This window comes from Callospermophilus lateralis, unplaced genomic scaffold (assembly GCF_048772815.1).
Source record: "Callospermophilus lateralis isolate mCalLat2 unplaced genomic scaffold, mCalLat2.hap1 Scaffold_105, whole genome shotgun sequence".
Taxonomy (NCBI): Eukaryota; Metazoa; Chordata; class Mammalia; order Rodentia; family Sciuridae; genus Callospermophilus; species Callospermophilus lateralis.
In genome coordinates, this window is record NW_027510702.1 from 1716737 (window position 1) to 1736115 (window position 19379).

Sequence of the window (19379 nt, forward strand, 5' to 3'; positions counted from 1 at the left end):
AGAAATCATACCTTCACCTTATTTTACACAAAAACCTCTTGTAGTAAATGTTGATCCTAAGAAGGAGAACTGCATTATATATTTAAATGTGACCTGCTATTAATGCCATTAATGCAATGTGGTCAAACGAATTTTGTCATGTGAATAATCATGATTAATATTTTAGCATTAGGTGAATAAAGATGGTCAAGATTAGGAGTATCATAAAGTTATTCTTTGAATAATTGACAGAATGGTTTTTGTTAACAAGAATTATTAGGAGACAAAATTGATAAACAGGTGACAATTACTTTGCTTTCTTCCTATCACATCATGCTCTAAACTTAATTTTAAATGTGAATTTGAATTATGTGAATACAACGATTTTGAACTTATAATTTTAAAAGCTCTGGTAGCTTAGCTTAGTACTGGAACTCTCAAAACTCCAACTTCATTCAATGTTTATCTTCTACTATATGAAAACAGTGGAAGTACTCTAATAGTTAATAGCTTCTACTGTTTATCAGGTAACAAAAACATTCACACTTTTTACAATTACACTACTAATACATACATATCTGAAACAAATTGAAATTCTCAGAAAAAATATACAAGAGAACAAAAATCCTATCTAAGATTTTATCAACAGAGCTAACTATGCTCTTTGATATTTTAATGTTTTTAAAGAATATATTGTTTGGATTATATGGGAAAAAATTTATTTTGCTTTATGGAATTAACATTTTTATTAAATAGTCTTTCAAATAATGTTAATAGCTTAATTATTCAGATATCTTTGTTTAATAAATGGATCAATATCCTGTAGATCCTATGTTCAATTTATCTTCAATTTACCCATATATCATTTCTACTGCCATATCTCTAAATGAAGCCTCCATCACCTCTTGTCCAGAGTAGTCCCAGAGCTTCTTAACCAGCTCTCTTGAATTCATTTTACTTTCTTCCAAAAACACTTTAAATCATTTTCAATTTGCTCACTATTGTTCAGCTACAATCGCCTTCTTTTAATTTCATGAAAACATCAAAATCTTCTCTTCAAAGCTTTGCAAATCTGCTGCATCTTCTGCCTGGAATATTCTTTTGATTCTTAGTGTGACTGTCTATATTAAAGTTTCAGCTTAAATGCCATATCCACAATATAAATATTGAGTTTATACAAGATGGATTCATCCCCTACATAAATAAATACCCACTTTTCATATAACTATCAATAATATGCTATTACTAATATTTTTCATTTTTCTATCTCTACCATTAGATAATAAATAGGTCAAGAACATTATTTTTTCTGTTCACCTATGAATGTGTGTATGAAAAACAGCACCTGGCAGTATTCAAGAATTAATTAATTAACCTTACTTTGATGTCACACTTAAAAGTAATGAAGATAGTTATCACAGAGAAATTATTGGAAACTACAGTCCACAGTGGGATTACACTCTTAAAGTTTATAATACTTTTTAAAATTCTCTGGTTCTAAATCATATGTGCTTTCAAATTCAGTACATGCTGCCATCTTTTACATTTAATTTTCTATTTTGTATGATTACTTTATTCATTGAGATCTAAAGTATAAGAATCATGTATATTATGTAGCTGTATTCTCTGTATTCTCATTTAAATGTCATAAAAACTTCAGTGGAAATTCGTTGATTGGTCAAGTATATTTTAATTTGTGAATAGAAGGGAAAATTTTCTAGCACAGGCTCAAGCCAAATTATTTAAATCCTTTGTGTACATAATGCCAGTTAAAAGTAAGAATCTCTTTATAAATCACAGATCTAAACGTATATTTTTCATTTAAATAAACACAAATTGGAAGACCCTGAATTATCAATTTGCACAGAATCCTTAACTACTAGCTGTGTTTTAGTTTTAATTGGCTATGCTTAAGAAAGTAAGATTTTATGATATTTTTCCTTTATAGTGGCTATATATGAATTAATTTAGACTTTCCTATCTTCACTGTGTTATTTAGATCTAATTTATTAAATTCATTATTTGATGATATTGAAAAGCAGTATTTTCTTAGAAGTAAAGGGAGGTAAAGTATTTCAGTATCGATGGGAAGATTTATTAATCATAAATATCTACCCCTTTGTTAGTTAAGTACTTATGACTTTAATCAACTATCTAAGCATAGCTGAACTTTTCCTTCTCAGAAAAATAGATACATATAGGTTTTTCCAAACTCTAGGCAAAAGAAAATATCCTGATTATAATTATTAAGCAAAATATGAATAGTTCTACTAGATAATTGTGGATCAATGAAAGAAAAATTTTTGTTGCAAGTTATCCCAATCCTTAAATATTCTGTTCATCAAATTTTTCTAAACTGATAGATCAAATGTTCATGTTATGCTATTTAATCATATTCAGATTATCCATGTTAGTGTAAAGTACTTGATCAAATCGATGCAAATATTAATTAATATTAATGTGATTGTCTTAATGTACTATATTAATCATATTAATATAAAGTAACTTAGTAACAATTGTATGGTGATATGCACATATGTATGCATACATAATACCCATTCTGAGTTATTTATAAGGCAAAGTGCATTTGTGTGAGCAATCATTATCGAAAAATCATCTTGTCACAGTTCAATGAAAACCTTATTTAACAGACAAGGATTTTCCAAAGAAGACCTTGAATTACACAATATAAATGACTTTTTCTGTCTACAAGAGTAGAATTAGTAATTGTTTGCTCTAGTTTTATTTAGAGAGTATATTAAACATTTAATTAGAATTAACGAGCTCACAATGCACTTCAGTAACTTAGCAACTCAGTACATTTGTTTTGTCATGTATTATTAACATACCATCTGGGAAGTCAGGGTGGCTGAGTTGCAGGTCTTTGCAAGTTCGGGCGGGATTAGTCTGAGTACCCATTGGAAACTTCATATGCTCAATGTCTTGCTTTAGGGAATTGAGGGAACCAAATATTTCCTCCATTCCATCGGAGTAATCAAGAATATTATCGCCTATATCTGCTTGCATGCTTTCAGTATGTCTTCTCATTTTTTTGGGTGACAAGATTGGTAAAGGCTGAATGACTTCACCAGGTGGACCCTGTAAAGAAGACAAAGTGGGTATAAAATATGTGAGTGTTCCATAAAGTAAAGAATATTCTTCCAGCTTATAAGAAATTACAGTTGGTTTAGCTTTTCTATAGTTGCAAAATGATACATGAAAAAATCATATGAATAAATACACATATATATGTATATATGTAAATTTTGTAATTTCTTTTAAAAATTATCTGGTGGAAATATGGAGGTAGGTGCACAAGTCAGATTTCTGGCACTTTATGTACATATTGTAGCATAGTTTTCTATTAACATGTTATGTATGTTACTTTCTGATTTTCTGAGTAGTCCTCATTTACACACTATTTCTAGAACTATATTTTAAAGTCTCAGCTGGACGCAGTGGCTCACACTGGTAATCCCAGAAAATTAGAAGCCTGAGACAGGAGGATTGCAAGTTTTAGGCTAGACTCAGCAATTTAGTGAGGCCTTAAGCAACTTAGCAAGACCCTGTCTCAAAACAAAAAATAAAAAATGGGTTGGGGATGTAGCTGAATAGTTAAGTGCACCCCCCTCAATCTCTAGTACCCACTGCCTCCCCTCCCCTGAAAATGTCTCTACAGATTAGAGCAACATTTTAAAGCTCTTACACTATCTAATAAAATGTATTACATTTCACAAAAATTTATATTCTGAAACAGAATATTAGTGTGTTTCATTATGTATTACTTATATCTTTATAAATTAACACTTAAAAGTAATCAGACTTCAATTTATGTTTATGTAAAAGTAGAACCACACCAAATATTTAATCCACATTGTATGGGTTAAAGTGAACATTGGAATAACTTCTATGTTGAATTTATAACTCTTAATACCTCAGAAATTTGATCTTATTTTCAAACAGGGTCATGGGAGATGCAGGAGTTAAGATGAGGTCATTAGGGTGGACCCTAATACAACATGTCTGACATTATTATAAAGATGGAACATTTGAACACAGAGACACACACAGAGGGAAGACAATATAAAGGAGATTCAGAACAGATCCTTCCTCAGGGCTCTCAGAAGAAAACAACCCTATTGGCCCCTTGATTAGGACTCCTACCCTCCAGAACTGTGAGATAATACATTCTGTTTTAATAGCCACTCAGTCTTCTGGTATGCTGTCAGGGTAGTCTTAGAAAACTAGTAAACATGTAATTGGAAACATTTTAACTCAGGAAAGAAGATTAAGTATTCTTTCCCATACTTATATATTGTAATTCTACCTTTTAGTAGTGTTTAAGTCTGGTTAATATAAGTACTTATAAATGGTAGTTATTATTTTTGTTTCTATTACTATCATTACATGATACAGAGAAACAATGCCCAGCATCTGAACTTTTATCTTTATTCCTAAAGTCAGGTAAATGTTCCTTTGTGGCATACAATTAATTGGATTCATTAAAGTACGATAAAAATCATGATTCTTTTGAAAAAAATAAAGATTATTATAATATGTAATTAAGGTTTCCTCTATTTAAAGAGTCAAATCAGTTCATAGGTCTTGGCATGTAGACTTTATTACTTAGTTGACATTGTTACATTTGTTATAAAGTCAGAACCTTGGACAGTACATAGTTTTCATCCATTTTATAGTTGCAAACAAATCACTGCCAGTCTCCAGATGTAAGTTATCAAAACATCATTCTTGTCAACATGCACTTACCGGAGGTCCAGGAGGCCCTGGAAGACCACTGTCACCTTTCTGGCCAGCGGGTCCCTGTTAGAAAAAGAGTGAATATAAGTAGGAGAACAAAGTAATTTAATGGACTTCACTCAAAAATTAAAATGTCAAAGGGAGAAGCACTTACAGAGGAGCCTTTGTTACCCTTGGGACCTTGAGGACCCTAGAAAATGCAGACAAAAGCACAGATTAAAAATCTAGAGCATTTGTACCTTTTTGTTATACTCGTAGCTTAACTGTGACTTAGAAGATTGCTTTGTCCAGTACTTACAGGTAAGCCTGGAGGACCAGGTGGGCCTATGGGACCAGCGGGACCTGGAATTCCCTAGAGGGAGAATGATCTGATTTAATGAGTTTTCCTCAGCAATTCCATTTCCATTCTTTGCATAAAAACACACATTCCAAAAAGTAGAGATTAAAAATCCCCTAAGAACAGCCTAAAATTTTCCATTGTGAAGCTAAGAAATAACTTTTATAAAGTAATCTGAATTTTTCCACCTGGTGTACTGTCTATAGATATTGAGATACTAGATAAATATCTATAGTATGAAGGTTATGTACATATATATTTTATATCCCTGCAGCACTCAGAATAAACTTGCATATGATGAGGATTCAAAACATGGTTGTGCAAATACTAAACTATGATTGTTATGGTTTTAATAATTCACATTTTTAATGTATTTACTTTAATGTCAAATCAACATCATTTGAAAATACCACTGATTAAAATAAACTCCAATAAAGATGCTCTAAAGTACTTCTTTGGTCATGTTTAAAGAAATATGTGAAGCGTGTGTGTGTGTACGATTGGAAGAGAGAAAGAAGCATTCATGCTTTTACTCACCCCATCCCCCTTTGCTCCTGGAGACCCTTGAGTTCCAGGGAATCCTCTGTCACCCTTCTCTCCTTGCTCTCCTGGAGGACCTATCAAGCCAATTAAACCAGGATGGCCCTTTGGAAGAGGGGGAAAAATTTAGTAGTACATAAATTAGAGCCATTAGTAAACTCTAGTCATAAAATATTTGCACATTAAATTCATGAAATAAAAATTTTAAATGTATATAAAATACATTTAAATAACCTTTCTAAATGGAATGTAAAGATCTTCCCTCTCTTCTTGCTTAACAGGATTTTTACTACTTAACATTAAGTGCAACCTTTGTTAGGGGTTTGGTATGTTACGGAACTGAATGTTTTCTAAAAATATCTTTGATGTTTCATGTAAGGATCATTCAGCTTAAAAAACAATATCGATAAGTAATATTGATGATATAAACAACGGGAAACTCATTATTTTAATGAGCATCTAATTTAATATGAAATGTTTTCTATTCTCCAGAGACTTTGCAGTTTTAAGAAAACATCTGGAGATTTAAAAATAATCTAAACAATATTAATGCCATTCAAAAAAACAAGCTTGTTTTCTCTACTTAGTTCAACACAGTATAAATTCTTGGAGATCGGATTACTACTTGAAAGATATTTCTAGTTTAAATTATTTTTATGTTTCAAAACATAAAAGTGGTCATTTTGGTATTCCATCTGCTTATCTTGTGAACAGTTATTTTAGTACAACCATATGCTTTCTCCATATGGTTTCTAAAAGGGCACAATGAGAAGATGCAACACTGGATCCTGGTTCGTTTTCCACCATTACTTTGCATACATTCTCTTCTATAAACACATCTGGGAAGCTGAGAGTTGTAGCTTTTCATGGTTAGAATGACAAAGCTATCTTTCGAAATTTCCTTTTGAGAGGTTTTAATCTGCAAAAGTAATGACTTCTGCTATTAGTACATCAAAAGTATAACAACACACTTTAAAAAAATTCTTACCTTCTCACCCTTGGAGCCAGGATCTCCTTTGAGACCAGGTAAACCAGGAGGTCCCTAAATAATAAGAAAAAAATAAACACATTGAGAGTAGGCATAAATATAAAAATCATATTACTTATCACAGAGTTAGTTTGATTTGGGAACTATGTAGTTTAAAAAAAGTTCATAATGATCAATGTTTATTTTTCAGGATTACATGTAAATGTATATATTTAACACATCCTGGTTTAATCTGTGACAATAACATTAAACCATAATATTCATAATCCTGATTAAATAAATACGAATTGAGAAATATGCCATAGTTTGTGTGGATATTGATATAAAATGGACAAATTCCTTATATTGTTCTATTAACAGACAAAAATACTTTAGGCAAAGTATATGCAGTATTAAATGTGCATGTGTCTAACAATATTCTTCTAATGAGAAGAAAATTAATCATCAAACAAATTTATGTAAATTAAGTTAGATTCTTTTTTGTATTAACATAAACAATCATGCTGCTTTGTTAAACCACAGACAAAAAGAAGACTAAAAAATTCTCTATTCACTTTTAAATATATCCTAAGAGTGAATTTTGACATTGCCCTTTCATCTAGATTGGAATACCCAACAGGGGTGCAGGTAGGTGGTAGAGTACTTGACTAGTATGTGCAAGGCCTTGGGTTCAATCCCCAGAACAACAACAAGAAAGAACATTAGAATATGTTATAGTAATGGATCTCTCAAAGTGCTGTCCTCCAAACATTAGCATCAGCATCACCTATGGACTTATTAGGAAGAAAATTCTTAGACCTTGTGCAGATCAACAGAACCAGAATGTGTGGTATCCCATAATCTGTTTCATAGATCTGATGCTCATTAAAGCTTAAAAACATTTCCCTGTGGTATCAGACCCTAAATCCAGTTAATCAATATACAAATCAGAGCACATAGAGGATACAATGTATATTAAAATAAAACATGACTTATTTAGTTTACTAGCTAAAGGATTTTATAATTAAATGTACATAATTTGTACCTACTTTTTTTCTAGTCATCAGAAATGACAGGTGAAAGAAAATAATGCCCAAGAGCCTATTTAAAAAAAAATGTTTTATAGGAAGCCCCAAGAGCACAAATTTTAAGGAAAATAGTAAAAATGGTAAAGGAAGCAATCAGGTAATCATTTAGACAGCTTATGTCACTATTAGTGTATAAGAGGTCAGACTATGTATTAGAACAAAGAAGCATAAAAGAAGCCTATGAAAATCACTTTAATAAAAATGTAATCATAAGTTTGATCCCTAGCACCGCAAAAAATTGTAATTGTAATAAGGAACTATGTATGTGAAACATTTAAGAATATTGGTTATACTTGATATATATCAGTTAAAAATCCATACATTTTCTAGGTTAAAAATATGAAACTGAAGCCCTGTCACAAAATCAAATGTACAAAGTGTTGGGGAGGCAGCCCAGTGGTAGAGCACCCGTGGGTTCAATCTCTAGTACAAAAACAAAAGCCCCAAAATTATATATATATATATATATATCTATATATGCTTTTTCTTTACATCTCATTTTATATTCAAACTTTCATGTATACAATATGCTTTACAGAAATTTTGCTGTAAGGGGGAAAACTGATAAAGATGTTTTCGGCTGGACATCAATATTCCCAATCACTGTCATAGTCACAAATGTTGAAGTCTAATATCTCATAAGTCTGAGCTTTATTCATAAAAATATTATAAAAGTAACTATGTCTTAATATGGTGATAATGAAAGAAAAATCAGGCTTATGAAATACTGGATAAACAGTGAAGCAGAACACAAAAGTCAATTATGATCATTAGCTTTAGTTACGTTATAGATGGGTACCTATTATTTTTTTCCTTCTATTCTAATAGTACAAGCTAAAATAAAAAAAGAAAATAGTAATTCTAGTTTTCAGGCTTCATAAGAAATATACTAGACACTGTGTTTCAAATTCATCTTAAATATTTTCTATAAAATTATTCATGAAGGAGTTAAAGGAAAAGAGTATTAATCCCTCTAAGTTAATAAGTTCTTATGAAATTACAAACTTATCTATGGATGAATTTGCCAAGCAAAATCAATTTTGTATTTTCATCAGCTGAAAATAGAAATTGATAATGTTATGATATTGAGAGCAGTTATAAATATCCTTCTGAACTTGGAACATATCAAAAAACAACAACTCTGCATATAAAAATGTTATTCCAAATTACATGTTTTCTATTTCCTCTTTAGGACATTGTAAATTGAAAACCCCTAGGGAAATACGTAATTCATATGCAATAAAGAGAAATGGAAAACAGGGACCATACATTCTTAAGTGTGTAGAATATACAATCAAACATTCCCCCATGCAGTATTATGCTTTATGGAATATTTGCTTGATCTGCATCTCAAAGTTCTAATGCGCTGAAGCTTAAAGAAACTGCAGATCCCACACTTTCTCTAAAAGATAAAATCATGAGATATTGTTTAATTTAGTGGAAAGAAAATGCTTTATTATTTCAACCTGTTTGATCATTATGAAATGCATCTCATCCCCTTTTAGAGTTTAAATGTAGCATTAAAGCAAAAAAATAAAATTGTAATTCAATAACCCATCTTACTTTTTATTCAGGCTTTTATGTTTGAAAAATAATGCTATCAGATATTTTATTTATCACTTTGTGAAAAGAAAGAATACATAATAATATTAAGTAAACTTGTCCAAAGATAAATAATGAATAATTTTTCAGTTGCACTGGAATGTATATGATTTTAAAAGAATATGATGCAAAACAAAAGCTTAAAACTAAATGATAGTTTTGCCTCCAAAAAATCAAATAAATATCAATTTTTAAAGTTATTAAATCACACTAATTTTGACCTCTAGCCATAACAATTTAGTTACCATTATTTTTCTATTTAAAACACTCTAATTCACATTTAATTTTCGCTATGTACTAAAGAAACCACCAGTTCCACTTAAAAGCAAAAATAAGAGCATAGTTGTTTACATAGGCTCATCATCGTCCTTTTCTTCTCTGTTAGTGCCTACATTTTCTACTTTTGTGACCTAAGTTCCATATGGGGATTCTAAATGTACGCATGTCCATATATGTCTGTGTATATACACATGGGTATATATGCACATGTATAGAATTAATGCATATGTAGAGGTTTAAGTTAAATGTTATCATTTGTATTTTGCTATTTAAAGTAAAAGGCATATACAGCACTGCTACAAAACTCTAGTCAAGTTGACAACAGAGTGGAGAAGACAACAAGCAAATATCATTTTTAGAGTTTGATATCTGTTAATTTCACTCTAAAAAATTTGTCTCCATAAAGTTCCTATAAAAATGGTAAACTATTATCTATGCTGCTGCTGGATGGACCATCTGTTAGAGTTCAATTGTCTAATTAGGTACCAGCCAATCTGGAAAGATGAAAGCCAACCAAGTTCAATAAGTTGATTTATTGAACAGCTAAACTGGGTTTAAACACTAGGGCATGGGAAGACCTAGGTAGCTTTGACTAGTGGAATTTTGGAACTTTGCTGTAGGATGTTACAGGCAGCTTCTACAAGGGGAAAGGTGACCCAATAGATAGCTGCAGAACTCTAGTAACAAGCTGAATCTTGCAAGACTTGAATACTTGTGCAAACATATTTAAAAAGGTAATGAGGAAAAACTAAATTATGGAGAAAGTATATTCAAAGCAATTTTATGTGAATTATTTTCTGAGTTGAATGTAAACTGTGTAAGTTTTCAAATCTCTATCTCCCACATCTTATTCACATTTATACCTCTCGTTTCCTTCTTTCATAATTTATATTTCTAATCAGGGAAGGATCCTTATTGGCAATTATTTAAATGGTTTTATTCTGGGTATACTTACCATCCTCTGCTTGATTTGATTATTGTACTTGTCACATGTTCTAACTGCCGAAAGTATAACTGTACATGCTGACCTTCTGCATTTTCTCTAACAGTCAACATCTTCCAAATCAGAGTATAGACAACACACATACACACACACACACACACACACACACACACACACACACACACATAAACTGAGGTGAAATTAGTTTCTTTTCACTAAAAGACACAACTGATGTTTCTTAAAATATTGATCATTATTTTATTCACTTAATTCTTTATTTTATGTTAATAGTACCCATCAATTGTTTAAGTTGTATAAAAATAACTCATTTAACAGGCATAAAAATTCCAGGAGGTAGAAGATGTTAATAACTAAATTAAACTCATTTAAATTTTATGCCATTTCATGAAACAGATGCTCTTAATCCCATTTTATAAATAAACTAAAACTAGAGAGAATGAGAAGAAGGAAGAACAAGTTTTCCATTGTCATCCCATAAGTAAATGGCAGTGCACATATTTGAAAATAGGGAGTTTGGATTTAGTCAATGATCTTAACCAGTAACCATGATAAACCACTTCTCACTCTGCTTAAAACATTACCTGTTAAGATAAATCATTTTTAGTTGAATTGAAAAACCTCATTAAATTGCCAAAAGTAGCAGTTTTAAGGTAATAGCTCAATCCATCCTCACCTCATAGACTTAGTACCATTTTCATAGAGATTAGACATCACACCGAAGGCCAACTGATGCTAAGAAAAAGTTACAGTATTTTTATATCATAAATAAGTACTCTCTAACAAAACCAGCAGCCAGAGAATTGAATAGGCCCATGCTGATTGTTTCTGAGGCTCATCATTTCACTGTTCCTAAAAAGGATTGTTCAGTCCCTTGACCTCTAAATTTACATTTGCTTATGAGTCAGAAGTTCAAACTTGCAAGCTGGAAACAGGTGGTATGCCTGATGGTTTTATTTTTAATATTAGCCAAAGGAAGTCTTCAGCATGGTACTTTTTTTTATTTCGTCTGTAGAAAGGTCAGCATACTTATTGGAAAACCTGAAATAATAATAAGAAAACCTCTGGCAAATTTTAGGATGACATTAAGGCAGAGTATTTTTTATTCCAGGCTCTTACCCTGTGCAGTTAGGCACTTACCAAATCTAAGGAGAGTATTTCCTAAGTAGTGTAGTTGTGGAGTGATCCTCTTTCAGCCAGGACCCTATTTCTATGCTGATGAAATTATGTGCCCAGTTGAAAATCTCCAGCTTGAAGTCAATTACAATTTGGTAGTAATTATTCAGTTACCAAATAAGTAATCTTTAACTTCTTCAGCAAAAGTTTAAAATAATATTTTAACATTTATGAAATACTTGGTAGGTATCTGAGGGGAAATTGTGCCATCTTAAAAAAAAATGGCCAGAATCCCTCTTGAATAATTATGATTGTGAATCTGAGTTTTGATGGTTTTAGGGTATAAAGGCACCTGAGATAATTAATATATCCATGACAAGAGGCTTTTGACTAATTTTTTTATTAATTTAACAATTAATTTATTTAATAGTTTGATGAATTTAATAATTAAATTAATGAAATGATTAATTTAAATTACTATATGGAGGAACTTGACCATTTAAACCAATTTTTACCACACTTGCATAGTGCAACGTACACTGCTTGCTGTTTTCATTAATCCTTTAATATAACTATTATTGGATAGTGAAGTTAAAATAACTGTATTGTGAAATTGAACTATGCATAAAGCAAACAAGTCACCTATTGAACAATAATTTTAAAGAACAAGTCTTTTTTTCTCATTTTCTGCCCAAATTTTAGAAAGGATAATTCACATGCTAGAATAAAATGCATCTCTGAATAGTATGCTGGTCAATCACTGCTTTACTACATTTCTCAAGCATATTGTTTGCACATAATGTTTATAATAGAGACTAAATGTGAATGTTGTTATAATCATATCTTTTTTTTGTTAATGGGGTTTAGTGTCTTATCTTTCAGCCTATATGTCTCACAGAAAGAACCATTTATTTGGTCAAGGAGTCACTGTAAGCCTGTACTAACATTACTCTTTTAAATGAAGTACCAGGAAGCAAAGTTTAATTGCATGCATTTGGGGGGAACTGTCTGTACTAGGAAAATGACTGGCAAGGCCATTAGTGGCATTTTATTCTGAGGGGAAATAATTTTTTCATCCAAAAGGTTAAAAAAAAGGAACATTCTTGTGATCAAGTGGCATCTTTTCCATGTATCTATCAGTTAAACATATTTGAATTTTTTAAGGTATGAGTAATATACTTCTTTGAATATTGTATCAAGTACAAACCAAGTTACCATCTAAAAATTTCAGGATTCTGCCATGTAGACAATTTTGTTTCAGTAATTCTCTCTTTAAATAAAGAAAAAGATGCTACTCACCATAGGACCAGGTGGTCCATCTTGGCCTGCAGCTCCAGGGAGACCTTGTTCTCCCTACAGAAAAAAATCATATTTTTATTAATAATAAATGATTATGTATTTTTTTCAATTTTGGAAATTCAGAAAGGAAAACAGCAAACATCCCCTGTGAATTCCACTGCATGAAAAACATCTACAAATACTGTGAGAATTTTTGTGTTTAAAATTTCAACTCCATGTGCTTGTCTGTATGCAGTACAGCCACACATACATATGTGTGCACAGAGGCATGCAAAGAAATTTTATGTCATTGAGAAATTAGGGTTTAGTTCCCTATTCTTCCTTTGCAAGTTAGAATTTTACCATGAACTTATTAAATAAATGACATACTTAAATATGTAGGAATGTCTGTACATAATAATTACTGAATTGCCACAAAAACATTCTCAATATAACTTATGAAATATGCTGTCAGAAACATTTTAACTCATAATTTTCCAGAAATAAAATGCTGTTTTCAAGGCAGCATTTTTCAGCTAAAATGCTTACTCACCACAGGGCCAGGGATTCCCCGGAGAACTTCTGGACCAGGCTTTCCAGCTGGACCCTGAGGACCAACTGGGCCAGTTTTCCCAGGAGGACCTTCAGCACCTGCTTCTCCCTATTAGAAAAAAAAAACACATGAATGCACCCATAATCAGAAAAATACATCTTACTCTTTTAAAATACATTGAAAATAAATGCTTATTTAATGTATTAAAAGATTTTGAAACATAATATTTGTAAAGTATATTTTACCTTAGCACCTTTTTCACCTTGTCTTCCCTCTGAACCTGCAGGTCCAGGAGGACCCTATAAACATAAAACTGCAGTTAAATATGTGTCACATTTATTGCAATTCTGGACTGACTTACAAATACTCCAATTTAACTAGTAACAGACTAATACATTTTGGTTTTCTATTGATATTAAGTTTCAAACACAAGGTGGAAAATTAAAATGATTTTCACATACAAGCTTTCACCCCAAAAATTAAAAATAAAACACAGGGTAGACTACAGACAATCATATAGCGCCAATGTAAGTTAATGGTAAAAATAAAGTGTTTAAAAATGCTGATGAAGTAAAATAGTTACTATTGAGTATAAATACTCACATCATTTATTATGTTGAATTATTAGCGATGAATTGAATATTAAATTTTGCTTCCATCTTTATGTATATTTTAAGAGTGGACCCCTTCTTAATCTAAGAACATCTGGATGTGTTTACACATCCTTAAAGGAACATGTCCTGGTTGAAGAAACATTTATAATCATGATGGTCAACACAGTATTTTCATTCTCTGGAACTATGTAACTCATAGAAATAAGTAACATTAAAAAATAGTATCACTTCTTAAAAACTACCATTAGAGCAAAATTAGAAAAAAGTACTACATTCAAGATGTCATACAAAAAGCATATATATGGGAAGATTAAATAAAAAATTTGGTGATCTCCTAGAACTTGCTTTTTTATTTCTTCCCCAATTCCTCTTGTTTTTCATTTGTTCACTTCAGTTTTGTCAATGATTACGCTTAAAAGTATTAACCAAGATTGAAGCTGGAAATTGGAGATAGTAGCCATGTTGTGGTATTTGGTGAAAATAAGGTGAAGAATGAGGAATTACTTTTTAAAATTTTTCAGCTATTGAAATAACATTCTAATGATGAATACAGGCAAGATTTTCACGTCTTTTAAATTCATATTTAAAATGAATATCAAACACTCCATCAAACTCCAAATTCCATGAACTCATTTTATCTCAGAGAATCAGTGAAGAAAACACTGGTAATTATTTTCTCAGTATCAGAACTGTAACCTCATTTGACATTCACTGTGCCTCAATCACAATATAAGAAATGTATAAATTCTATACAGTCATCTCTTGAGGTGGTAGCAATATGCTCTTAATAATGCATAAAATAACATTTCAAAACATATAAACTTCACATTATTTATGCAAGTATATTTTTGCATTAAAGCATAAACCCTGAATCTTTCTCACTGTTAAATGTTGAGCCATAAATTATTTTGGTGTGATATTTAAAATAATACTCAATGTAATCATAATGACTATTAATTTGAAAACAGAAATAATGAAGCTCAATGTAAGTTTTTCCTTATTCATGAAAAATATTTTTTCTTAAATTAGTGATGTGAATTTATGCAGTCTTAAACTCAAAAGATTACATTTAATATGTGAACTTTATACCATAGATTTATCAATGGCTGCTTTTTAAAGCACAAACCATCCTGCATGTAAAAACAGAAAAAAATACCCTTTATGCCAAGAGAGAGAAATAAAATCTGAGTTTGAAGAGCCTAGAGAGTTTTAACATAACTAAACTACAACAACAAAATTATTATTAAAATAAAGGTTTTTCCACACAAAGGGGCTTTTTTTTCTGTATGTGTAAAGATAACTGTCACTGTGTGAGTCCTTATTAAATAACAATTGCATTTATTTTCTCATTTTGATTTATTCATTTCATTTTTTCCCAAATGACAAAAAATTTTACTTTTTTTAAAAAAAGCAGACTTGCTTTTCCTAGGAAAGTTGGAAATTTTCTTTGAAAAAACTCATAGTGCTCCTATGATTTAAATGCATCCCCTCAAAAGTGTGTGTTGGAAACTCAGCAATGCAACACCACAGGGAGGTGGAGCCTAATGGGCTCCATCCTTGTGGGTGGATTAATACTGATTGTAAAAGGACTCCAGGCGTGAGATTCATTCCTTGTGCTCTCTCATACTCTTCCATCCCTGCCCTTCTGCCATTGTGATGCAGCAAGAGGACCCTTGATAAATGCAGTTCATCAGTCTCAGATTTCCCAGTCTTAGAACCATGAACAAATACATTTCTATTCCTTAGAAATTACCCAGTGTATGGTATTCAGTTATAGCAGCACAAAATAAACTAGTATAATGCACACAGAAAAATTCTTGTCTTGATTATTTTTCAGGTTTGCAACAAGAGGCCCTCGTTAGTTCTTCTCTGGCATTTGCTGCTGTAACAGATTTTCCTATCTGTGATAAATACACTTCCTATAAAATTCTATTATTATCATCTTTCCATTATTCATATTTTATAATATATCCTATATGTTATCCATTCTTCCACTCATGTCACAAATATTTAAATATTACTTATGTTCCAGAAATGTGCTATGCATGGTGAATACAAATAAAATATAAAATTGCAATCCTAAGGGAATTTCCAAAATTCAGTTACAGAGACAGACATAAAAGTTAATAAATAGACTATACTGTAAAATAAATGAAGACCAGATAGGTTTGAAAAATAGGTACACTGATCCAGTTTGGCAGTAGGGAAAGTTTTCCTAAAAATTAAATATCTGATCTAAACCTGACAGTGCGGGATGCTTCCTTAGAACAGTTTACCTTCTGAACATTTACATGAAAGCACAAAGGCATAGAATGGAAAGTATATGGTGCTCTTCAGAGAACTGCTAGTAGTTCAGTCAGACTGTCAGCCAAGAATCTGGGCATACATGTGAGTCACAGGGGCAGAATTCTGGGAAGCATGCTGATGTTGGGGTTTGAGAAGCAAGGAGGAAAGAGGGAATGTATAGAAAGGGAGAACTTGAGAAAGGTTCTGACTTCAAATATTAGTAAAATTAACTGCTGAATTTAGTGCTATTAGAACACTTAAGTATATATTAAGTGAACAAGTGCTCTTATTTTACACATTAAAAAATTATAACAGCTACTCAAAAAGCTAAGGCAGAAGGACTGTAAGTTCAAGTCCAGCTGGGCAACTTTGAGACTGTACCTCAAAACAAGTAAAAAAAATAAAAAAGAGTGGCATATGTTGCTTATAGGTAGAGCACTCCCAGGTTCAATCCACAATAGTCACAAAAGAGAAAACATTAGGACAGTTTTTCCTAAGAAGTATTAAAAACACTAACATTTTGAGTATTTAAAAAGTAAAGTTAAAATCAATTTAATTAAGGATTCTTAAGAACTTTTAATATTCTTCTTGACTGTCTCTGAAAGAGGTATATACCCTGCAGAGACTCCCAATTTAAATGCACACTTTGTTTATGTAATGACCCTCAAAGGGCATAGTTTTTTACTGAACAGAAATTTTAAGAAAATTTATAATGCATTTTATCATTATAATTTATTTTTCTACCTATATATTTATATAATAAAGGAATTTTTCAAGGGCCTTTATAAAAGCAAACATTTCAATTTGAAATTTAAGTTAACAATACATATAGTAACACACATATGCGTTATGTGTATTTGTGTGTGCACTTATATATGCTCAAACTATATATGTATGTCTATTTACCATATATGGCATACATGTATGCATATATATGATTTATTGGCCTTTGTATTCAATAATAGCAGTTATTTTGATTTTTATTGTAAGCTTTCCTTTGGTAATATGAGCTGTACTTTAAAATTCCATTTAATATGTGTACTTTCAAATTATAAGGTTAATATTGTTTTAATTAGTTCCAGAATTTTTTTTTCAGTATAAGGGGACATGAAACTAGCTGTAATGATCACTTGTGCATCAAAATTCCAAGGCTTATTGATGTGAGCTGTACTATCTTCTGGTGCCTTAAGGAAAGAGATATTTATTTTTCAGTATTACAAATGTAGGACCTAAGGTACATGGACTACAAATTATAATGTAATTTTTCTAGTTCAATAACTATCAGAATCTTGTTTCTGTATCACTGCGACTCAAAGTATTACAATCAATATTCTATTAGGAAGTCTTATTATCATTTATTTGTCAAATTCATTCCCAGAAAAATGATAATATTTTGAACATGTTTCTAGTAATTGTTACTTATGCTATATATTTTAGCAAAATTGTTATTGGTCTGCCTTTCTGTTGCCTCCAATGTAGGTAAACTGAAGATAGGGGGAATGTTAATTTTCATAAAATACATGCAAAGCTTACTTAAGACTACCTGTCCCAGATGGACTGAAGAGAAATAGATTGCAAAACAATTCATTTGACCAAATTAAAAAAAAAAAGTGACTTCACACATTTGTAGTGTAGTGTAGTCTAAAGAATGACCTTACAATACATATTACTTGTTCCCAACTATTTTCTTCTCAGTTAACTCTGTTTAATCACATTATTATTTATCAAATTTCTACTGAATCTCTCTTATTTTATAAATCTATTTTATTAAAAATATATGCAGTTTTTTTTTTAGTGTTAGTGGAATGCATTACAATTCTTATTATACATATAGAGTACAATTTTTCGTATCTTTGTATATAGAGTATGTTCACACCAATTCATGCCTTTATACATTTTTTTGCATTACAATTCTTATTACACATATATACAAAAATTTTTCATATCTATGTTTATATATAAAATATGTTGATATGCAGTTTTATGAATTTAAATTATCCCCTTTTCTGCAATTGTTCTCAAAGGAAATTCCTTTGTAATATGTTATGTAAATTTACATGAAGGAATAAATAATTTAAATATGTATAGATTTCAATAGAATTACAATATCCTGTACTTTGAAAATGCATTTCATTAGTATTTTAAAATTATTTTTAACATGCACCACTCAACTGAGTATTGATCACTATAAAATGGAAATGAGAAAGAAAAAGAAAAATTTAGCAAGAAACAAAGCTAACCTATTATAAAGTTACTTGTTGCTAATAAGTTTTCTTTTAAATTACACAATCGCAAAATTAGAAATGGTTTAATCTTTCACCTATATATTTTATTTACTGATAAATAAATCTATGAATAATGCCACAATTTGAAACTTTTATTCAATGTTGGTAGTAACATCTTACTGTCTGCACTCCTAAAAAATGTAGGCACTGGGCTTGCTTCTTTAAATATACAGGATATTAATTTAATTTAGTCCTCACGTTCACTTTGGACTTAGTTATTATGCCCACTTTATAAATGAAAAAAAAACCTGAGACTCAAAGAAATTAACTTATCATATATCATATTCTTTGGTAACAAAACAGATTTGAAACTGGGTGTGACTGATTCTAATGCAACTGCATTCTAAATTATTGGTTTCTAATATTAAGATATGAAAGATGGTGGTTTGCAGGTTGCAAAAGAACTAAGTAATACTAATCCCTCATGTTCTTTCATTTTTATAGCTAACAGCACCTATTTAAGCTAAAGCAGAACTGCTGACTAAATCAACCAGTTTGTTTGGCTGTAGTTTAAAACAATTCAAGCATCAATCAATTGCAAGTACTATACAAAGCAAACCATACTTTTAGTAATAAGGGTATTATTGTTAGAACAATTTTCACACCATCAAAATACCTTTTATTTTGTCTAAAAAATGGATTACTATGTAAAACTGATAAAGTCAGTTATGTGCATAGCACTTTATGTTAACCTACTATAGGAAACAATTTAGCACATTGTGATAACAACTTTCAG

At 30.8% G+C, this 19379-nt stretch overlaps 1 protein-coding gene across 1 annotated transcript in view; it reads right to left on the reverse strand.

The window, feature by feature from the left end:
- LOC143640001 (uncharacterized) overlaps positions 1-19379 on the reverse strand; it is a 141157-nt gene that overhangs the window by 4971 nt on the left and 116807 nt on the right. The window contains 9 exon segments of the mRNA XM_077107990.1: positions 2829-3078; positions 4747-4800; positions 4892-4927; positions 5036-5089; positions 5612-5719; positions 6603-6656; positions 12927-12980; positions 13459-13566; positions 13704-13757. Coding sequence (XP_076964105.1) covers positions 2829-3078; positions 4747-4800; positions 4892-4927; positions 5036-5089; positions 5612-5719; positions 6603-6656; positions 12927-12980; positions 13459-13566; positions 13704-13757 — 772 coding nt within the window.